We start from the raw sequence: 24,620 nt of genomic DNA on the forward strand, positions 1-24,620 counted from the left end.
AAGGATTCCAAAACATTCTTGACTTGTGTCTTGTAGATGGTAAACAGACTTTGAGAAGTCAAGTTAGGTCTCTGTCTGCATGATTTCTGATCTCTGCCCTACTATTATAGCCACAATATTTATGTAGCTTATCCGGTTCTATTTCTGGTCACTGGTGACCTCAGAATTTTAATAATAAATAATTCATAGATCAAAATATCACTGAATATCTACAGCAATGGCTATATTCTTCCTTCTTGAATATGTTTAGAGTCTGACACTGGTGTGGTGCAAGTCACAGAATTGGTATGGCGCAGAAGGAGGTAATTTGGCCTGTACTGGCTCTTCAAACAAATAATACTTGCTAACTGTCATCAAAACTCTCATGTTGCATGTGGACGTGAGCTGCTTCAGTATCTGGTGTAGAATGTCATGCAGTTATCAATAAGCATCCCTACCATATTCAGTCTTCAGTACCATTGCCAGAATATTGTAAGGCCTAATAACTTTCACAGTATCCGATACCTCCAGCATTTCTTGTAGTCATGTAGAGTGAATTAAATTATCTGAAGACTGGCATTTGTGATACTGGGGACCTCTGGACCACCATTAATGACTAAATGTGGCAATACTGCTTAGATCTAATCTGGTTATGGAAGCATTTAGCTCAATTCATCACCTTCTTTTCATGCTGCAAGTAGGCCTACATTGTTGCATCATCAGATTGCCACCTCATCTTTAGGCAACGATGGTGCTGCTCTTGTCATGTCCTCCTGCTCTTCTTTTAACAGGATTGATCTGCTGGTTTCATTAATCAGAAATCCCAAGACACCAGGTTACAGTCCAACAAGTTATTTTTTGAAACCACAAGCTTTTGGAGCATAGCCTCTTTGTTAGGTGAAGTGAGAGGGAAGCACATAGAACACAGAATTTATGGGCAGAGAGATCAAGGGTGGAGAGTTCAAAAGATCATACAACTGGTGTGAGTGGTGTCTTGAAAAATCAGTTTCTGCAGGTGAGCAAGGGTGTTAGAGGTGTGAGTAAAATGTCAACAGCTGAACAACAAGTGAAGGATGACCTAGAATCTGATTAAATGAGGCAGAGAGATAATTACAAAACTTTGAAAATAAACTGGTGCTCGAGACAAACCAAACAACTGAAATAGCATAAATCATAAACAGAAGCTGCTAGAAAAGCCCAGCAGGTGCAGCAGTATCTGTGAAGACCAAACAGATGAAGGGTCACCAAACCTGAAACGTTAACACTGATTTTTCTTCACAGATGCAGCAAGACCCACTGAGGAGGCCACCCACCCCCACCCAATTCTTCAACCCCTGTCCCTTCTGATTTACAGCATCCAGAGTTCTTTTGGTTTTTATTTAACTGGGATAACATGCTTGGTATAAAAGTTGCATGCCGAGGGTCTAACCAAAGTAATAAGTAATCTAAAACTGTACAAACTAATTAAGGTAGAGCGATCATAACAACTTATCAAGGTGATGGTGTCAAAACAGGACAGTAGGGAAGATTTTACCGATACCGAATAGTATGGTGGGGTCACATGTTCCGTGACATGAACCCAAGGTCATATTTGAGGCAATTTTCATTGGTATACCTATCATGTTATTTCGTGAAATAAAAACCGAAAGAACTGTAAATCAGGAGCAGAGATGGGGTTTGCGGGGGGAAGCAAGTGAAGATGATTCAGAGTTAACATTTCGAGTCTGCTGACTCTTCCTCTGTTTTTGATGCACAGATGCTGCCGGGCTTTTCCAGCAGCTTCTGTCTGTGTTCCATGTTATTTCAGTCGTTTGTTTTATCTCCAGTATAATCTTATTTTTAATTTTTTGTAATTATGTCTCTGCCTTATTTAATCAGATTATGGGTTATCCCTATGGTTGTTATTCAGCTATTCAAACTTTACTCACGCCATCTAACACCCTTGGTCACCCGCATAGAATTATTATTCAACACTACACTCACACCATTTGTGTGATCTTTTGATCTCTCCGCCCTTGATCTCTCTGCCCATAAATTCTGTGTTCTGTGTGCTTCACTTTCATTTCACCTAACGAAGGGACTATGCTCAAAAAGCTTGTGATTTCAAATAAACCTATTGTACTGTAACCCGGTGTTGTATGACTTCTGACTTTATCCACTGCAGCCCAACACCAGCATCTCCACATGCTGGTTTGATAGTGGGAGTGGTAGAGTAGGGTATTTGCCAGGCTGTGAGGTTGCAAAGTATTGCAATGCAATTCTGTTGTTGCTGATGTCCCACAGCCCAGTCTTGCATTGCTAAATCTGTTTGAAGTCCATCCCATTTATTCACTAAAAGCAGCTTTTGCAAGTGTATTTTCTGTGAAAATCACATCCTATCCATGCTCCTTGAATAAGGAGCCTGATATCGGGCACTCCTGCATCTGTTTGGTTTCTCTCTGCCCTGTTGTAGGCATTTTGCTCCTACACTAAGAAGAAGGAAAGTGAATGAATGAGATTATGGGTGGGTGGCATGGCTGCAAGTATTGGTGCGCGTGGGAGAAAGGTAGTGCAGTGTAATGAAGCACAATGAAGGCAGCACAGAGAGCGTAAAAGCATATATGTTTGGTAATGTGAAGGTTTGAGAGAGGGAGAGCAAGTGAAGTGGAAATGTTACAGACAATAGAATGAATGATGGGTCCTGAGCTTTGTGGATGTATGCAGTGGCGGAGAGAGGCTAAGTGTGAGTGGCAGTGAGAGTAATGTGACATTTATCCTGACAAAGCAGAGAAAGTCACTAATCGTTATACGGCCCTGCTGGTCATTTCTCCGCACCCAGGAGATGACCGTGATCCAGGCGGTGACCTTAGATTAGACTGCCATGGTCTGGTGGTGGTACAGCCGGCTCTGAGAAGAAGACAGCCATCCTCTGCACTAACCTATTCACCAGGAATTAAAATCACTGTGGGTGAATTGTGGTGCCAATAACCCCTTCCCCGTCATGTTGTTGACATATAAGCATTACAGATTTGTCTGTATTCCACTGCATAAAGATATGCAGACAAAAGGGATCCTGGTTTTTGGTAAGTAGCACATTGTGTGAAGGACGTGGTAAAGTGGATCAGAGGTCAGCCATGTGAAATGTCATAGAGGCAGGATATGCAATTAATGTGGTGAGCTTAATAAGATGTGGAGAGAAACCCATGATGCCTTCTGGCAGTGAACTATCCCAAAAGCTGAACACTGCTTTGACTTGACCAAAAGACATAAAATTCAGCCTGATGTGTTTTTGGTGAATGATGAGTTGACTGTTTTGTGCATAGCTAAATAATCTTTTTTAAATGTCCCTGATAGCTTTTCTATAAATACGTACTACCAGTATTCACTTGTTTTAAGCAGAAATCAATACTTAACATTTTGCAAGTAATTATTAATAAAGTAAACCATGAGATACTTTCATACTTGAAGCTAGTTGGCTAGACATTATTCATTTCATTTGCAATTCAAACAATCCCTATGATAAATTATAACCTCATGTGCTAAGTCTACAGCAATCTTCTTTTAAAAAATTATACAGGATAAAATCAGATTTGACCAACTCAAGTTATTATTCATATTTTTCTTAGTATTGATTTTTGATGTATTTAACATATAGTTTGTGCCTCTACAGTTAGTTTCATATTAATTAAAAATATTGATCTTGATGAAAGTACAATAAATTCCCTGTTATCCAGAAGTCTCATTTCAATCAGCAATCAACAGAAGTAGGTTTTCTTGCTTTGATTGCCCCTCTCTCCTTTTGATCAAACCTCGCTGATGGTATTTAAGAGCAGAGCTTGCTATAACTGGCACATTGATGTTACCAGCAACATTAATTTCCCATGTGTGCAGGTTACCTGGCAATATACTGATTTTGAAGGGGGCCTTGTGAGGTGGAATGGTTGTGCCCCTACCTCTGGACAAGTAGGCTTGGGTTCAAACCTTCCTTGCTCCAGAGGTATGTAATAATATCTTTGAACAGGTTGATTAGAAAATATCTACAACTAAGCTGGGGAGGTGGCTGTCGAAACAAATCCTTTCCACGTCCCAATTCTTCCACTGGTCACAACTAAGTTTGGAAACATCATGTTATTTTTTTTTATTCACTGGGTATGTATGCAAACGTCAATATAGTAAACTAATAGCTCAGTATTAATAACAATCATCCATTTTCAATTTGTAACAAATAAGAAATTAGTTTGCTGCAGGCAAAACTCTCTCAAACAACAATGTAAAGGTTACTAACAAAGGTTTAAACTGTGCACATGCAAACCCACTCACGCACACACAACTGCCAAGCCTGAGGGAAAAATGCAAATCTATATAGTGTGATCTCAAAAGTACTTTTGCCAATTACAGTAAAATTCAGAAAGAACAAATTATTCACAGATTGTCCTAAATGTTGGTCTGTAGCTGAAGTCGTTTTCCATCTAAGTTTTTGAGCAAGAGGGTGTTTTCTGGATCATTTCCAACTGGTTGACATGACCATTTTAGAACTCTCCACTGGTAATGATGAGGTATTCAAATGCGTTTACAACTTGCAAGCTTTGATGAAAAGGGGTTCAGAGAAAAGAGAGTGAAGGCAGTATTCCAAATCAGTTGTCTTCCTGCCTGTCTGTGTTCAAATTCAAAAGCTTTATTACACTAAAAGAAGAATCATTTGACATCTCTCTAAAAGTCTTGCAGACCCTGACTTCAGTTGAACAGCTTGATCTCTTTGCAAATGCAACATTTTCCTACGACAGTCAGTCTCCTTTACTTTGTAATGTACTTTTTCCACATAGTCCAAGAAATAGTATAAGTACATAGAGTGAAATAGTAAATTAATGTTTCAAATAAATACACTATGACAAATCTGCCCTAGTTTGAGTTAATTTATATCGGTGAGCATTCAACATTCATGTTTGACTTTCAGGCACTTGAACCTATTGAATGTTCAGTATGGTCAAAAATTGTTTTCTGTTGCAGAAATGATCAGATGTAATCCTGCAAGATAAAGTGTTAGCCATGCAGGCAACCATTTCATAGAACTAACAATTTTTCTAGTAAAATCTGAAATATTTTTGGACTAATTATTCTCATTTATAGAATATTTATTAGCTATATGCTCTGCTGCAATCAATTACAGTAATAAACTGTCTTTACTCAAAAATGGTACAACATTCTATTGTTTTGTGATGTTGTCATTACACTGAACAATAAACAATGCAGTAAGTTGATAAAAAAGTTATAGAATTATTTATACCAAATCCAAGTTTAGATTTAGATAGTTTAGTTTAGAATACTTACAGTGTGGAAACAGGCTCTTCGGCCCAACAAGTCCACACCGACCCGCCAAAGCACAACCCACCCAGATCCATTCCCCTACATTTACCCCTCCACTAACACTACGGGCAATTTAGCATGGCCAATTCACCTAACCTGCACATTTTTGGACTGTGGGAGGAAACCGGAGCACCCGGAGGAAACCCACACAGACACGGGGACAATGTGCAAACTCCACACAGTCGCCTGAGGCAGGAATTGAACCCGGATCACTGGCGCTGTGAGGCAGCAGTGCTAACCACTGAGCCACCGTGCCACCCGAGTTCAGAGCAAAGCATTGTTCAAAATTAGAAAAGCAGGAACAAAAAGAAATTAAAAGGAAATTACTGTGTCAGCAATTGCTTGTTTTGAATTAAAACAATCAGTTCAAGATACTGCCTACAATTCTGGTTGCTCTTCTGTTGGAAGGATGTTGTTAAACTTGAGGGTGCAAAAAAAATTTACAAGGACATCTCAGGGACTAAAGGGTTTCAATAATCTGGAGAAACTGAATAGACTGTTTTTTTTTCCCCTGGAGTGTCCGAGGCTGAGGGGTGATCTTATAGAGGCTTATAAAATCATGAGGGGCATGGATAGGGCGAATTGCCAAGGTCTTTTTTCCAAGGGTGGGGGAGTCTTAACTAGAGGGCAGAGGCTTAAGGTGAGAGGGGGATGATTTAATATGGAGAAAAGGGGTAACCTTTTCTAGCAGAGGGTGATGCATGTATGAGAACGTAAGAACATAATGAGCAGGAGTAGGCTGTCCGGCTCCTCGAGTCTGCTCTGCCATTCAATAAGATCATGGCTAATCTTTGTGTGGACTCAGCTCCACTTACCCACATTTTCACCATATCCCTTCATTCCTTTATTTTTTCAATAAGGTATCTAGCTTAGCTTTAAAAACGATTACTGAAGTAGCGTCAATTCCTTCTCTGGGCAAGGAATTCCATAGATTAACAACCCTCTGGGTGAAGAAGTTCAGCTCTAAAGCTGCTTCCTCTAATCTTGAGGCCATACCCTCTTGTCCTAGTTTCCTGTACCAGTGGAAACATTCTATCTATTTATTTTATCAATTTTCTTCATAATTTTATGTTTCTGTAAGATTCCCCCTCATTCTTTTGAATTCCAATGAATATAATCCCAATCTACTCTGCCTGTTCTCATAAGCCAACCCCCTCAACTCCGGAATCAACCTAGTGCACGCTCTCCACTGCCAGTGCCTCTTTTCTTAAGTAAGGAGACCAAATCTGCACACAGTACTCCAGGTTTGTCTTCACCAGCACCTTGTACAACTGTAACATTATCTCTCTCTGCTCTTAAACTCAGCCCCTTTAACCATGAAGGACAAAATTCCATTTGCCTTCCTAATTCCTTGTTGTACCTGCGGACCAACCTTCTGTGATTCATGCACAAGGACACCCAGGTCCCTCTGCAAATCAGTATGCTGCAACTTTTTACCATTCAAGCAATAATCTATTTTGCTGTTACTCCTACCAAATGTACGTTTCATTAACCTTGTATTCCATCTGCCAGACCTTTGCCCACTCACTCAATGTAAGTATGTTCCTCTGCAAAGTTTCACAGTCCTCTGCATACGTTGCTCTGCCACTCATCTTAGTGTCATTGGCAAATTTTGACGCCATACACGTTGTCCCCAACTCTAAATCATATATAAATTATAAGTAATTGTGATCCCAACACCAATCCTTGAGGCACACCGCTAATCACTGAACAAACTGCCAGAGGAACTGGTGGAGATGGGTAAAATTACAGCATTTAAAAGGCATCTGGATGAGTGTATGAATAGGAAGAGTTTAGAGGGATATCAACCAAATGCTGGCAATTGGGACTAGGTCAGATTGGGATGTCTGGTTTGGACCAAAAGGTCTGTTTCTGTGCAGTATGACTCTTAAGTGATTCAATATTTTTGTTACAGGACAATATAGAAATCTTTGAGTAAAAGTATCTCTAAAGATCACTATGGATATTAATGTGTCAGAACAAATCAATTAGACAGACCAAACATGATAGTCTGTCTAGCCTTTGTCATTGCTCAGCTTTTGTTAAAATTTGAGTTTTCTTATTTCCGTGTCCTTCTCTCCTCTTTCCATTTTTGTTTCGTCTTTTTTCAATTCCAATTTTCTTCTAACAGTTATAACTGAATGTGAACCAATTTCTGGTGGTGACATATCAATTTCAGGTTCCTTCTAATTCTAAATGCTGAGTAATCATTTTTAGCATTTGAGCCTTACACAATCATGTCTTTATTTCTACATCAAACGTCTCCCCTAACTGCCTCAGTGTAGCCTAAATCAAAGATTTAAAATATTCAAATGCTTCATTTTCTACTCCCAGTAAAGTCTTAACAACAGGTTGATTCTAGCTGATGGTAATGCTATAAAAGTCAGATCTCCAAGTGAAACTTGGCTTGAGAGTTCATTTGTTTTATTTTGGTTTGCAGTTTGGTTACTGTGGTTGTCAATCACTGAACAGGTTCACATGAGACTGTCACTGTTCTTTTAACAAAAGAATGTGAGTTCATTACGCAAAATGAAAGAAGAAGGCTTTGTAGAAATGACGATTTGGAATGATCGTGACACAAACAGCAAAATGAAAAATGTAACCCTTTTCTCAGTAATATTAACTTCAATGAAGTATCACTTCTATCTTAAGCCTAATTAATTCATAAATGATGAGGTTGTAAGTATTTTCTTTCAGAGGTTTTCCATACATTCACCAGATATGATTCTTTCCTTTATTATCCTCATGAAAATCTCTGTCTACTTTAATTGCATTAGTTTTAAGATTTCTTTTCAGCTCTGAACATCCGGACTGCTGCAAATGAAGTTGTTCTTCTGCAGTATAAATCTATTCTTTCCAACTGAAGCTTGATTGTGGCCCCCAGACTGTCTTTCTGCACACCATAAAAGTTCAACTTTATAAACATTGCATAGTTTAATTCCCCTGATAGACTATCTAGTCATTTAATTTGAGTTCCAACCTATTTTGGAAATGTTTGAACTCACTGTTCCAAAATAAACTTTAGACCTTTGCTTTAAAAAAGAGTTTTACAGACCTGAAAGCTAAAATCTAATTTTCCTCTACTTCTAAATCCAAGTTTCCAAATAATACCAGTATACTGTAAACTGATATCACAGTACAAATGAGTTATAACAAGAAAATATGTGTTCACTCCAATTGATTTCACTGTTTATTCTGCTAATGAGCAAGTAAGCACCTCTATTTTATTTCATAATTTAAGCAGTCTTTCATTTCACTCTCTAATCTGAATGATTTAAATGAAGCAAGTTAGTTCTGATTGTATACAGTGCTAGGTGTTATGCATTACCTGTGGCACACTTTTAACCAGGAAGGCTAAATATTTTATAATGGATTGAAGTATTCCTTAGATTACTGATCTATTTATTTAATCAATAAACAATAGCCACAGGCCAATCCCTAGCTCTGTATTTCATAGTCACTTTACAATGTTTTTCATGGTGATTCTAGTCTGTTATGCCTGTGGGGATACAACAATACTGATTTTTTTTTTCTTAAATCCATTTGAACTGAATAATTGATTTGAATACAGAGAGCAGATTTGCTTTATATTAAATTGCTCAATTATTTTGCATCATTTATTCAAATCGATATTTACTCATGATAATTTCCAGTTTAACTTAATTGTAATGGTATTGGGCTGTTAGTATACGTTTTTGATTTTTATTTCATAAATTAAAATTTTGTCATGTCATACCTCCCCTTTATAGACGAATTGATGATGATAAGGGAAGGACTCATGAGCTGGAATATTGTGCTGTTAAATGCATGCGAGGAATTCTCTACTGCTACATGCGTCAAGCTGATAAGGTAAAGTGCTAATGCATGGGTGCACAATATGACCTTTCGTTTAGAATTTCAACTTCACTTATAACCATGAACATACAAATACAAGGAGTTTATAGGAATAAACAATGATGTCTCATTTTTAGTTTTTTTTTAGAAAAAAGCTTTTGTAGCTTCTACTAACCACTGGTTGGAATCAATTTGATAAAATTAAGTAATTAATGAACTTGAAAGATTAATGTTTGTGAATGTTCTTATTTGGCCTTTTAAATTGCAATTTTAGCCAAGTTTTTATCAGCTTTTTTCACCAAGTTTTATGGCAAATCATAAAAAATAAGCTGTCATTTCCACAATGTTTGAACCAGATTGCTTTGTCTGAAGCACCAATATTATTCAACTTGACCCAAAATGATTTTGCCGAGCAAAATGAAATAAGGTGTTCCCAATCATTGAAGTGCTGTGGATGCCTAGTCATTGCTACAGAATAGGGAAATGAGCCTGATGCGAATAAGTGACCGTATCCATCCCTGGCAAAGGGAAGTCGTATCTTAGATGCCTGCAGTTGTATATCAGCACCCTATCTTTGTTGCAGAGATCTGTACTCTGGCACTGCTTTTCAATCCTTCACTGAGCCAGTGTGTCGCATCCACCTCCAGAAAATGTGACCTGCAGCATTTGTCAACTGTTCCTCTGCCATCCAGAACTGTTCACATTCTTCCATCTAAATGAACAGATTAAATGAGACAGGAAAACATGCAAGTGAGAATAGAGGAAACTTGAAAAAACAACAGAGAAATAGAAAATCTAAGGAAAGAGGTTCCAAAAGTAAGACAACAGGAACTTGTTGTCTTCACTTCACCATAGAAGTTAGAAAATTACAAATTTCAAGTCAGCACAGTTGGATTTAACTGTGTTGAGGCTTTTTTTTGTCCACCCATGAGAACTTTCAGTAATGGTTTTATACTTTGACATCTCATTTTAATATTTGACTCTTGCCCAAAGTTGACAGGAAGTGATATTGAAGCTGATGGGTAGGAGGAGGAACTGGGTTAAGAGCTGGGCGCCACCAGAGATCAAGTGAATGAGTTGGAAGCATAGTATAAATTCCTCCATCCGTTTATGAAACCAATCTGGTAGCCTTGTTGGCCTCCATAAGCTGTTCCCCAGCTGTCTTCTCCTTAGCATTTCCACTCACCTTAAACATTTGTAGTTTCTGACTCAATCAGAGTTCCATTGAAACCTTCATTATCCTCCCCTTCCTGCTTTGGTCTTGTTTGTTAATGTATTAGCCATGTTTTTATATAGAATAATGCTGTGAAACCATAGTTAATGATTTTAAGAAACTTGTAATGGCATTGACTAGAAGAGTTCTAATCGAAAAATCCTGATTATAACCAGCTCAAGAAGCACTCGGCAAATTTTAGTGACAGGATTTGATTAATTAAGTTGCTTTAAGACTTTTACATAGTTTGTAGGTATAAACACTTGTGCCATGGGCAGGTTGGGTTGGAGTCTTATCTCTAAAAACAGAATACACTCTATTCTGATATACTGCAAGAGTTCAATTCCCATGCAATACTGCATTATTATAACAACACCACTTAAACCAATAGGACTGGAATCACCTTATAGCCAGTGCGAGTAAGGAAATTTTGCCTTTTACAAATAATGGTCTAAATTCTTCCATCGCTTTAGCCAATTCGCATTGATAAAAAGTGCATTACAGCAGAACCGACTGTGGGAGTCTATCCTCCATATATTGCACTCATTTCAGTTTACTTCCAGATGCTATGATCCCATCCTCAATATTTCCACAGCCCAGATTTTCCTTCATTGCTTCCAAATTCCACAGTCCTATTAGTAGTTGCATCCCTCAAAATCCATGTCCATCACTAATTCTTTGCTCCCACTCCCATTGCCAATTACTCCAAATCTTCACCGCCACTGGCTCCAATATCTCACTAAGTGGTTTGAAACAACATAATTTATTCTTTTCTCTGGTCCAGTCATCTTGGACATAGCCAGGCATAGAGAGCCACAAGCTGAAAAAAGTCTGTGCAAAAAACATTCCAGCTCTATACCAGTCCAGACCTCACTGCCCTCGTTCCCAAACAGCGGGTGTACTCTGCTGCTGGCCGGTCGGTTGGGCTCAGAGATTGGGTAGGCCCATTATGGAAGGAAAGGAGTTGGAAAAAATTTAAGTTCCAGCAGATGACCTAGGTGTGAGCAATGGATCATTGGAGTCTGACTCACAGGGTTCAGCATGTGACACAGGAGAGCAATAGAACCCAGATCTCCAAAGAGTTTGGCAGGTGATGGATTAGTGAGGTTAAGGTAGAGTAAGTTGAGAGTATGCTTTGGGAATAGGAGCTGATAATTGATTGAGCGAGTGGGGGAAGTTGGTTTGGGTGAGTGAGTCTGGTGAGGATATTTGGGAAGTGTATGTGGCAGAGGAAATAGTTCAGAGATTGATTTATTTCACTATGTACAGTGAAAAGCTTTGCTTAGGAGCAGTACAGACAGATCATAGTAAGCAAGGATGTATGGATCATAAGATGAAAAAAAATTAGACAGAGACCTAGAAGTTACATTGCCCAGGGTGTGCACTAGGCAAGATCAAAATTAGCAAGATCAGCATTATTTGAAGTTAGAGTGTCCATTCATCAGTCTACTAACAGCAGGGAAGAAGTTGTTCTTGAACCTGCTGGTCAGTGTGTTCAAGCTTCTGTATCTTCTGCTTGACAGAAGAAGTTGTAGTAGAGCATTGCCAAGGTATGATGGGTCTTTGATGTTGGCAGCCTCTCCGCAGCAACAGGCCGTGTAGATGGATTCTATGGGTGGAAGGTTGGTTTCTGTAATGGTCTGGGCTATGCACACAACCTTCTGTAGTTTTCTATGGTCCTGGGCAGAGCAGTTGCTATATCAGGCCTTTATGCTGAATAGTATGCTTTCAGTGGTGCAGTTATAAGAGCTGGTGAGGGACCTTATGGACATACCAAATTTCCACCTGAGGAAGAAGAGGTGGTGTTGTGCCTTTTTGACCATCACATCTATGTGGGAAGTCCAGGACAAGTTGTTGGCTTTCGTCACTCTGAAGAATGTGACATTCTCCACCCTTTCAACCTCAGCTCCATTGTTAAAGATGGAGATATGTTCTCCTCCTTTCTTTCTGAAGTCAATGATCAGTTCTTTAGTTTTGTCAACAATGAAGAACCTGAGGGCATACTCAACACAAAAGACCCCAAATGGCCCAGACTTTCTGGCTGTTCTTACTCCCTTTTTTTGTCTTTAACCAAAGCACCAGAAATGAAACACAAACCACAATAATATCTGAGAAGGCTGCTTATTCCACTAATAGTTGGTTGCTATCGTTTATCAACTCCTTTTTTGCTTCCTCAACCAACCACCTGTTTCACAGTGACACAACAGTGCTTTTGATTGTACTTACCTGTATTTCCAAGCTTGTCTTCATCACAGGCACTCAACACTGAACAATTGAGTACCATCTGTTGGATTTAGGGTCATAATGGTCATAAGAATCATAAAGTCTGAAGCAGTAGTGGGGGAGCTTGGTGAATAGATTAGATAAGAATAGCAGAGATGATTTGGCAGGTGCAGTTGGACCAGAATAATGGTTAAAAGGTTGGAATAGTTTGGATGTTATTTAAGGGAATTGATATTAGAAGAATATGAACATTTAGGGGGTTTTTTTGACATTGCAAAAGATAGATATTTTATACATTTGGGTATGATTGCTGTTTCTTTAAAAACAGTCAAAGAAAATAAGCAGACTTAAAAGAAAAAACAGCAGCTCTAATGCTTCTACCAAGCTTTATGGGATTGCCTCTTTGTCTGTCAAAACCTTAAGAAAGATAATTGGAATGTGCATGAGGTTGTTTGTTCATTTCATTCTGTATTTAAGAAACAATTCTTTGTCAAGTTTAAAGACACCAAATTTTCAAAATCCATTAAACCTGATAGCAGTTTTGTAGGATTTTGCAAAAGGATTTAAATCAAAAACAATTGTAAAATCTCATGAGAAATGGTTTAATGGCATTATTATAAATTCAGCCAACCAGTGTGCCATTTCAATGTTCTGGAACAAAAACTGCACAATATGTTTCAAAGTTATTTGCAAAAGATTTGATTCCTAATGTTTTAACCTTATTATTTTGCTCACTAAAAGAGCTAGATGGAAGCTTGCCAACAGAATACTTATCAAGGTGAATGATTTTGCATGTTCTCCTTTTGTGAAACAAATTTACTTGATATTTTCAATTTAATGCAGGATCTGCTGTGATGCTCAATTACTTTCAAAGGTGAAAGATTTGTTGCAGCCAACTGTATTAAATGCTCATTTTCCAAGTGCATTGCCAAAGAGCTGGATCTCAATGCAGGAATGGAAGCTCTAAAGGGCTGGACTATTGGGATTCTTCTGTGAGAGTGATCTAAGAAACCAGAAGTGATTCAAATTAAGGAAACTTCAAAACACTGAGGCAGTTGAATTGGCAGTGAATACCCTGAAGTTTCAGTAATAAACAGTCAGCAGTTATAAAGTATAGGTAGGTCAAATAACATCTTGCAGCAAGTGACTAAGTCCAGAGTTTAGGTTTGGAGTGATATGGTTGTGTTCACAAGAGATCTGTCATCTCAGTCTTGAGGTGTCATTATCAAGGTTTCCAGAGATTATACCCGTACCCCAACTACCCGTACTGATTTGTTAACAATGTTTGCTCCAGCATGTGGTCATGAGTTGAACTGGTATCGGTAGTGATATCCAACAGCATTGTTTTAAATTGAAATAGTTGAGCATGGTGAAACCAGTACACTTCATGAATGCTGAATTTGTAAAAGTACCAGGAGAAAGTATCATTTTTGACAGGATTCTAATTAATGGGGTGGATAATTAGACTGAATTTCCTTCTTTGCTCCTTCATTCTTATGCATTATTAAATCTAATTTTCTTGGAATTGTAGGTTGTACTTTCCAAAAAGTGCTCAACTGCACTCTAAGATATTATGTAACATGAATATGTTGATACAAATATTCATCCATAAGAGCATAATAAAACAACCAGGTACCTCAGCTGTTCAAATCAATCAATGAATTCATGTTTAATCTATATCTCTACAATTTTCCAGTCTTTAATCTATATCCCTTGATACCTTTGTGCAGCAAAATGTTGTCATTCTCAGTTTTGAAAATTTCAGTTGACCCAACTTTCACAGCCTTTTGGAGATTGAGTAAAAGATTTTTACCATCCTACACAATTTCACTTGTAACTGGCTTTGCCCTGATGTCAGGATACAGATCCGAGTTTTGCTACCAAGGCAGATAGTTTGAGTTGGAAATTTCCTAATTCAAAAGAGCTGCCTTAATTTAAGGGTCTTGCTCGATCTAAATTTTGTTTGAAAGGTGCAGAATGGAATTGAAACAGGTCTACTGATCCTGTGAACAGATTCTAGGCAGCCACAAAAACATGCAGTTTCCAAGGGACACCTTGGTTTTTGGGGCTTTTGCTTCAGAAGCAGTTTGGCCCTCCAGCCCTCCTTCCTCACATCCTGACACTCCCATGCTATGCCTCTGCCTTGTGAAACCCCATAATTCCTCCAGGACAAGAAGTGCTTCCATCCATCCCTGTACTTCGCATACCATTCCCACCCATGACCCATCCATTAAACCCATCTCCGATGTTCCTCAAAAATCCTGGAATTCCACCTCCGTAGACTCTAACCCAGCACCCACCATGACCAGACCTTTGGAACCATATAGAGATGGTTATTTTTAAAAATCAATCTCCTAACAACTGATACAGCACTCTTTCATACACACATCATAGTGAAGAAAGTTCCATTTATGAAACTCATTCAAATATTTTCAATCTCCAAAAGTAGTTAATTTCCTAGAAAAAAAACAAACTTCTATTCAGATCCACCTTTTTAAAAATCCTTGTATAGTTGTTTAAACTGGAAAGGGTTCAGTGGAGGTCTCCTAGGATGTTGCCTGGTATGGAGGGACGGACTTACGAGGGAAGGATGAGGGACTTGAGGCTGTTTTTGTTAGAGGGAAGAAGGTTGAGAGATCTCTTAATTGACACATATAAGATAATCAGAGGGTTAGATAGCGTGGATAGTGAGAGCCTTTTTCCTTGGATGGCAATGGCTAGCACAAGGGGACATAGCCTTAAATTGAGAAGTGGTAGATATAGGACAGATGTCAGAGGTAATTTCTTTATTCAGTGACTAGTAGCGGCATGGAACGCACTGCCTGCAACAGTAGTTGACTCATTAACTTTAAGGGCATTTAAAGAGTCATTGGATAGGCATAAGGACAAGATTGAAATAGTGTAGGTTAGATGGGCTTCAGAGGGGGGAAGGGCCTGTACTGAGCTGTAATGTTCAATGTTCTAAATTCTATAAACTGTTAATCAAACTAAACACAAAATACCCTGCTGAGATCATTGTAGATTTTGAAACTCAACCACATGTTCATAATGGCATGATATTAGCATTTGGGAGATATGAAGAAGGAATTTGGTTTAAATTAGATTAGATTCCCTACAATGTGGAAACAGTCCCTTCGGCCCAACAAGTCCACACCGACCCTCCGAAGAGCAACCCACCTAGACCCATTCCCCTACATTTACCCTTGACTAATGCACCTAACATGACGGGCAATTTAGCATGGCCAATTCACCTAATCTGCACATCTTTGGACAGAGGGAGGAAAATTGAGCACCCGGAGGAAACCTACGTAGATACGGTGAGAATGTGCAAACTCCACACACAGTTGCCCAAGGCAGGAATTGAACCTGTGTCCCTGGCGCTCTGAGACAGCAGTGCTAACCACTGAGATGGTACTTTACTTTAACTACGTCAGATGGCCTATCAATTGAAGCATTCCGGCAAAAGGCTTTTTCAGAACTCCTACTGACAGCATTAGCCTGCTTTCTTTCATCTTTAAAGAATAGGAGTTATAAAAGACAACTTCAAATCATACAAGGTAAATAAAATCTACCCACTTTTCCAGAGTGTTTACATCAACAACATACATTTCTGACTCCAACACTGACTAAAGTTCTGTAAAACTGAAGCATAACCTCCTCCCTTCCATATTTCCACTTCTAAGATGAGGAAGGGTCACTTGACTCAAAACCTAGATACCCGACCTGCAGAGTTTTTCCAGCAATATCTGCTTTTGATTCAAATTTCCATCATCTGCAATTGTTCTTCATTTTTTTCATTCACTAACCTTTTTGATTATGATTCTACCTGTACTAGACTCCTGGATTTTTGTGTTTCTTGTTAATGTTTGGACATCAATTCCATTGCATCTCCACTATTTCCAATTTCCTAGAAATAAGGAAACCTTCCAATTTGCTTTTAAGTCCCAAATTTAAGCACCTACACGGTCACTCTCTCAGTCTCTGAAACATTTTGTGCCCACATCTGCATGCTTTACCATGTCTTGTAGTGACATCTGCAAACTTATATGCATAACTTTGTTTCTCTATTCAATTTAATAGTATGCACATTGAAAAGCTGTTGGCTCATACATATTCCTGGACTATACAACTTGTTCCTATTACATCTCATTAATCAGGGTAGGTTTCCTTAGTATAAAAGCAGAAAGTACTGAAACATCTTAACATGTCTAGCAGCATCTGTGGATAAAGAAACAGTTAATGTTTTGAGTCCGATATGACTTTAGGACGAAACTTACACTTCGCAAATCAACTGTTCCTGTCATTGATCAGTTCATAATTGTCAAACTACTGAGTTATTTAATCAATTTATTTTTAATAGGTGGAACATTTCAAACAGCATTCAGATCCATCAAATTGCCTACATTCTGTATTCAATGTGCATACAGGTGATGAAGTGTTATCAAGTGAAGAATATGGACATCTTCAGGTAACATACTACTTTTACATAATTTTAATTCTTCTGACAAAAATTTTAATGCTGTTATTAGAGATTTTAGAGGGCCGTCATGCTAAACTCATGGTGGAGGTCATAGCTCTGGGCCAAATCTACCTGCAGACCGAGAACTGAAAATGTTATTACCGCACAATGTGCCAGTTATAGTTTATTGATTTATTAATACAACAAACTTTCAGTGCTTTGTTTTGATTATTTTATTGTTCTATGCTGCAGATTGATGCTGTATCTTTATTCTTACTGTACTTGGTGGAGATGATTTCCTCAGGACTACAGATTATCTACAATACTGATGAGGTACTGTTTGTTAAAATAATCCATTTAGGCAAATAAACAAGTTAATTTCCCAAAATTTTGGGAAGTTCATAACACTTGATCAACTTGTTAAAAATTAGATGGGCAAAATTGGAGTCTGGTGGAGGACAAGCAAAATGTCTGAAGGAATGAGCAAGAATAGAAAGGTAGAGTAGAGAGGAGACTGGAAAAGAGGAGAAAGGACAACAATGAGAAATGACTGATGGAGCATGGGAGTAGTTAATAAAGACATAGAAATCACTTTAGTCAAGGGGGAAAGCAGTCACCTTCAGAATGGAAACACAGAAAATCTACAAAAGGAGGCCGTTTGGTCCACTTTGCCTGTGCCAGACAATATAAAGAGCTGCTGAGCCTAATCGCACTATTCTCTTAATGGTCTGCAGCCCTGTAGATTCTGAAAATTCAAGTACATGTGCAGCTATTTTATTTAATGCAATGTAAGTTTCTGTCTCTACCACCTGTCCAGACATTGAGCACAAGAACTGCACTACCCTCTGAATGAAAACCTTTCTCCTCAACTCCCCTTTAATCCTTCTATCAATTAGTTCAAATCCATGGTTCCTGGTTACTGGCTGCACTGCTGATTAAAAAGAGTTGCTCTTCTCCAGAGGTGATTTTTCATCAAATTGTAAATAATTTCTTTACATTGTTGTAGGTCTGTGTTGGGAAAAAATTTACATTCATTATTATAGGTCCGATGCAGTCAATCCACACACTTCATGCTTCTTTTGGGACAAGGTAAAAGTGTCATCCAACAAGTACCCCAGACTTTGGCTCACAACTCTGAATCTGCTCAAGACGTTTGAATCTTAACTAATCACAGTTTCAAATATTAGCATGGCAAGCATACTGTAGCATAAGATGGCTCAAGCCCCTCTGAAAATGAATACATTTCTTGGATTTAGATTGTACATATTATGTAGGAATGATGTCACACTTTTGCCTCATGTTACTATCGCAATGTAGGTAATCATACATATTATAGCAGCAATACCTGCCTTCCAACTACATGATTCCACTTCCTTTTGCTGACGAGGGGAAAGTGTGGAAAAATAATAATATCACTGGATTAGTAATTCAGAGGCCCAGTCTAATAGGACATGAATTCATATCCCACCATGGCAGCATGTGAAAATACATTCCATTAATGAGCTGGAATTAAAGGTTAGTCTAATGATGACAATGAAACCATTGTCAATTGTTCTGAAAACCCATCTGGTTAGTGTATGTCCTTGAGGAAAGGGAATCTCCCTGCCTTGCTGGGCCTGGCTTATGTGTAACTCCAGCAATGTGGTTGAAGAATAAATACATCTGAAATGGCTTGCTAGCCACTCGGTTGTATCAATACTGCTATCATCTGAAAAGAAGGGATGAATGAAAGAATGGACAGACCACCCAGTGTTGGCACAAATTGTTGTCTGCCTGATTCAGTTTCCCTTTAAATTCCAACATCTTAAGCTGACATGGATTGATCTGCTTTCCTGCATCAGACTGTAATTTGTCTTGTTCTGTTACTATAGATGATGTTACATTTATAATCTGATGGTTGTCTCTCTCCAAAATGATTTCCCCTGTTTTCTCCTACCAGTTCTCTTTCAATGAAATTGTCCCTTTTGTTTTACCCCACCTGACCAGGAAACAGTATTTCTCATTTTACCCAGCTGGGTCTCTGTAGGAAACAAGGTCACCTGTTTTACCCTACAGCCATTCACCAAATTCACTTCACTTTACCCTGAGAACAATAATAATTAATTCCTTCTTGTTTACCCAAGGAACCAAAATACATTCAATGTGCCACGCCGTCTTTAATTACTGTACCCACTTGCTCCTTCTCGGACTTGGATCATCAAATTGGCTCATTGGCTGTCATTTCTAATGTTGACATTCCCATATTAGGGCTGGTAAAATAAACATATTAGCCTTCCTTTGAAGTTCATGTTCAATCCTGTGCCACCAACTGATAATCCAAAGACCCTATTCATAATGCCAACTGCTGTGGTGATTTTCAGTCCTCCGTATGGTATTAGTATTCAGTGGCTTAGAAAGCATGAATCAAAACACTACTGTATTTTAGAATGAGTTAGTTAAAATATGTGCGAATTAGTATGAAGATGGATTTAAACTTTAAAATTGTTTGCAGAAATGAGAGATTTAAGGTATTCCAAACAACTGCAGCTTCAAGCTTATTGTTTTCTACCAGTTTCAAGGCATAGTAGTGGATTTCCTTTAAACAAGTTAAGCATGAAATCTTTATTTTTCCAAGTTGATTAATTTTAAATGTACTAGCTGTTTCGATTGTATTTTTAAAGTGGATCACAAATATTCTGTGAGTGTATGGTTTGGTGCTCTCATTAGAGTTGCAAGGTTATTGAGGTAGAAGTAGGTAGTTTTCAGAAGGGAGTGGATTTGTAGTTGAAAGCTTATGTCAAGGTTAAACACAAAACCAAGATTGTGAATAGTGTAACTCAGCTTAAGGCAGTTACTGGAGCAACGAAATTCACCCAAGAATGGAGGTTGTGGCAGAGATCAGATGAAAGTTTTGTCTTTCCACTGGTTAGTTATAAGAAATTTCTGCTCAACCACTTGAGACAAGCAGTGAGAGAGAGTTGGAGAGGTTTGAGAAAGCTTGGATAAGTCAGAGCTGAGTGTCTTCAGCATACCTGTGGAAAATAAAATGTTTTCAGATTATGTCACCAAGTGGCAGCCTGTCGATCAGAAATAGAATGAGACCAAGGAGAATCCCTTGCAGTCATGTCTCTAGTTTTATTGAGAAGGTGCGAGCAAAACAGGCAGGGTTATTTCTACACAGATGGACAACAAAGAATGGTCTTGAGGAAGATGATGTGATTGACTGTCAAAAGGTTACAAATAGATCAAGAAGGGTGAGGAAGGAAAATTTACCACATTCACAGTCCGATTGAATGCCATGTTACCTTTGATAAAGGCAACACCAGTTGTGGTGTGAGCAGAAACCTCATTGGAGAGATTTGAGCGTAAAATTGGCTAACTAATGGAAGGCAGAGAGCTGGGGCAAAATGATTATTTTAAGGTTCGCAAACTGTCACTAACAGGGTGCTAAAAGGATCAGTGCAGGGAACTACAACCGCATCGCAAACTATATTAATGACTTGGATGAAGAGATGGATTGCATTATCAGCAAATTTGACGATAGTCAAGGAAAGTATATTGTGAGGAGTGCACACTGACTAAGTTAGTGGGCAGACATTTGGCAGATAACATGTAAAATGGGAACAATGTGAGGTTGTCCACTTGGGTAAGAAGAAAACAAAAATTATGGTGGAGATAGATTGAAGAATAATTAAGTACAAAATGATTTATGTGCCTTCATATATGAATTACAAAACCTCAGCATGCAGTTACATCAAGTAATTTGGGAAGCAAATGGCCTTTATTACAAGAGAGATAGGTTATAAAGAAGGGAAGTCTTGGTACAACAGGGTATGGGTGTGATTGCTCCAGAAGTGTTGTGGCAATTTTGGTTTCCTTATTTAAGAAGAGGTATATTTGCTTTGGAGGCCGTTCAGAGAATGTCATTAGGACTCCTCTCACTGGTCCCAATCCACCTCTCTCGCAACGGTTACCGTGTACTTTTATTCTTGCATATCCTAATCTGTCTTCCTCTTCCCCCTTTGCACAATCCAACTCCCCTCACATCTCCTATCCTCTATCTTATCACCTTATATGTCCCATTCTACCATGTCCCAGACATCCCATTCTACTTTTACCACTGCATGTCATATTTCAACTCAAAGGTTGCATTTTCTCTTTCTTCACATATCCCTTTGTGCGCCTTCTGATACTTCTTTCATTGTGTGTCTCCTTACATGTCTCACACCTTAAACCATTAGTTCTCCACTACTGACATAATGATATGCTTTTCGGAGAGTCAGTGAAATGTAAATGAGACAAGGGTATGACCATATCTTGAAGAATCTGGAATTTTCAACATATTTTCTTTCTTCATATATTTTCTGTATTAATTTGTACGACCAACTACTGCTAATTTTCACAATTTCCACGTTCACAGTCTGAAATCCAATAAAAAGCGATATGGAGTAGGGCTGATGTTACATTTTATGTGAAGGGATAAGAATGCCACATTATATAACACACTCATTTTTGTCTGTAAACTGAATACACAGCACTGAGGGCAAATGGTATAAATTTGCTTTCTCACAGCAAGCTGCAAAGTAGTCATCAAAAAAATTGGCTTAAAGCCATTTAAGTTCATTAAAACACAATGGGGCTCCTATCATCAATCATAGGAAACTGCTAAGTGCGGTTAAGTTTTAAGTTTTTCTTATTTTCAGACATTCACTGACTTTGAAACAAATTGAAGCTGAGATTTTGTGATAATAAGAATGGTGAAACTATCAGTGTCCCCCGTATATTGAGGTGGACTGGTCAGCAACATCTGGTCTGTGTGTTTGGAAATGTTGACAGGATCTCAGATTTTCCACTACTCCTCCAGAGTAGTCTTCTTAACCAGTGATCCTCAAAACCAATCATCAGGTCATAATTCATTTATTGCCAATAGCACATCACAGTGAATCTATCTCCAAATCCAAAAGCTGTAGTTGATGTGAATCTGATCTGCAATCTTCTTCCTGACCTCTCCGCCCCCACCCCACTCCAACCTATCACCTTCACCTTGACCTCCTTCCACCTATCACATCTCCATCGCCCCTCCCCCAAGTCCCTCCTCCCTACCTTTTATCTTAGCCTGCCTGGCACATTCTCCTCATTCCTGATGAAAGGCTCTGGCCCGAAACGTCGAATTTCCTGTTCCTTGGATGCTGCCTAACCTGCTGTGCTTTAACCAGCAACACATTTTCAGATGTGAATCTGATCAAACAGCATTCTGACAACCCTGTGGAATGTGGGAAAAGCCAGAAGAGGAATCACAATATTTTAAGCATTATGTGATGTCTAATTCTATCACCAGATATTTGAAACACTGTTCTCTCAGCTTGTCTCTGCTTTTCCCTGGAGTTAAGTGCTCTCTTAACAAGAGATAAAATAGATCATAATAAATATGAAAAATGGATTGTATTGACAGGTTGGAGGCACAAAGTTAGTGTGGAAGTTGATTCTGAGGGATGGGTGTAAATAAAACAATTAAATAGGGCTGGGTGTCAGTGGTAGCTATTCGAAGAAGGAGGTGCCCTAGGAGAGAGGAATGGGAGGAGAACCGTTATGTCGGTTTCAGAGATACAGAAGGATAGTGACTTCAGGTTGAGGTGGTTGGCACTTGAATGTGCGATACCATTCTCCCTTTTTTGTTTTGATGATTTCACAAAACCTCTTTTAGCATTGAATCCATGAGAGAAATAGATGTATGTGAGGAAATGGACATTAGAAGCTTACTTCTGTTTTCTTTTCTGGGGTTAATCTCCCTTGATTAAAAATTGTTTCAAAATATAATTTGTTGGTAATTGTCAAATGATCTGATCTGGCCATTTACGTACCTTCCCTTCAAAATTAAGACAATGGTGTGTTTTAGTGTAATTACCACATACTGAAGGAGCATGCATTTATTCATTTGTGTGACTGTGGTTAATGATCCAAGGTAAGTATTTATGAGAAGATTCTGGATATGTATGTTTACTCTCGCATCTCCATAGCCTGCTTTTCACTGCATTTTTAAAATACAGAGAGTATGTACATTAGAAGAAATGATATAGAAAATCCAGCTTTTATTATTAATTATTCATTCTTCAATTATAATATAATTGAGATGCTGCTTCTAATACCATCTGTTCTATCTAGTAGCTACTTAATAGTGCTTGTGATCACTTCTGGATCAAAGAATCCCTACAATTCAAAAGAGGCCATTCGGCTCATCATGCCTACACCAACTCTCCAAAGAGCATCAAATCCAGGCCCAGCCACCAGCATCCTATTTCCAATACCCTGCATTTTACCATGATTAACCCATCTACCCTGCACATTTGTGGACACTATAAAGCAATTTAGCATGGCCAATCCACCCAACCTACATATCTTTGGACTTTGGGAGTGAAATAACTGCACAGAGGCCAGTGTCCTGTCACCAAGTCACCCGTTATTTACACGTGCAGAGTGCATGGACTCTGACCGGCTAGCTCAAAGCCAGTCCTTAAAGTGAGGAGGCTGATTTGAAGTTTTGCTTTATAATTTGCACCCTCGCTCCTCAAACCTATTCAACGGTACTTCATTCCTTGTCCACGTAATTGGCTCTTAGACTGAACATGATCATCAAACGCACAGTTCTTTTCTACTGCAGGGATGTGCTTATTGCACCTAAAGAGAATGTTAAATATCCCTCTGACAGTACATTCTCCTAACCAACCACAACCCTTTTTACTTGGATGCCTTTCCATTTCATGCTGCAATTGTCTAAAAGCCTATTCTCCCTGCAGTGTGTGTGTATGTGTGTGTGTAAGAGGGAGGGAGGGGGAAAGTGTGAGTGTATATGTGTGACGGAGAGGGAAAGTGCATGTGTAAGGGAGAGAGAGAGTGTTTGTGCATATGTGAGGGAGAGGGAAAGTGTGTGAGGGAGAGAGAGAGAGGGAAAGTGTGAAAGTGAGAGGGGGAAGAGGGAAAGTGTGTGTGCGAGTGGGAGAGGGAAAGAGTGAGAGGGAGAAGGAAACTTGTGTGTGTGTGTGTGTGTGTATGTGTATACGAGAGGAGAGGGTTAGTATGTGTGAATGAGAGGGAGTGGGAAAGTGTGTGAGTGTGTGTGGGTCAGAGAGAGAGAGAAGGAAAATGTGTGTAAGGGAGAGGGAAAGTGTGTGTGTGTGTGTGTGCACACACGCGCGAGGGAGAGGAAGAGAGTGTGAGCATGTGAGATTGTGCATGCTTGATAGAGTGTGTGCACAATTGTGATGCTGTATATGCCGCACCATGTGTGTTTGAGAGAGAGAGAGAGAGAGAGTGTGTGTGTGTGAGAGAGAGAGAGAGAGAGAGAGAGAGAGAGTAGTGTGATAGGGTCACCTGTAGTGTGACATGAATCAAAGATCCTGGCTGAGACCGTCCTCGTGGGTACCAAACTTGGCTATTAACCTCTGCTTAGCGACTCTGTTGCGTATCTCAAAGTCCACCTCAAGTTTTAAAAAATTTTTGTACATAATTCAGTTTCATTTGTTTTTGTAAAATGAATAAAATTTGGCGAGTTTCAATTTTTCACATAATCAAGAATTATAATTTTCTACTTTA

At 38.8% G+C, this 24,620-nt stretch overlaps 1 protein-coding gene across 4 annotated transcripts in view; it reads left to right on the plus strand.

Annotated features, from left to right (window-relative positions):
• Positions 1 to 24,620, plus strand: part of phkb (phosphorylase kinase, beta) — a 262,162-nt gene that overhangs the window by 71,893 nt on the left and 165,649 nt on the right. For all 4 annotated transcript variants that reach the window (XM_060838109.1, XM_060838108.1, XM_060838110.1 and 1 more), the window contains 3 exons: positions 9,072 to 9,171; positions 16,953 to 17,060; positions 17,304 to 17,384. In XM_060838109.1, coding sequence (XP_060694092.1) covers positions 9,072 to 9,171; positions 16,953 to 17,060; positions 17,304 to 17,384 — 289 coding nt within the window. The remainder of the gene's footprint in view (positions 1 to 9,071; positions 9,172 to 16,952; positions 17,061 to 17,303; positions 17,385 to 24,620) is intronic.

Source organism: Hemiscyllium ocellatum, chromosome 17 (genome assembly GCF_020745735.1).
Source record: "Hemiscyllium ocellatum isolate sHemOce1 chromosome 17, sHemOce1.pat.X.cur, whole genome shotgun sequence".
Taxonomy (NCBI): domain Eukaryota; kingdom Metazoa; phylum Chordata; class Chondrichthyes; order Orectolobiformes; family Hemiscylliidae; genus Hemiscyllium; species Hemiscyllium ocellatum.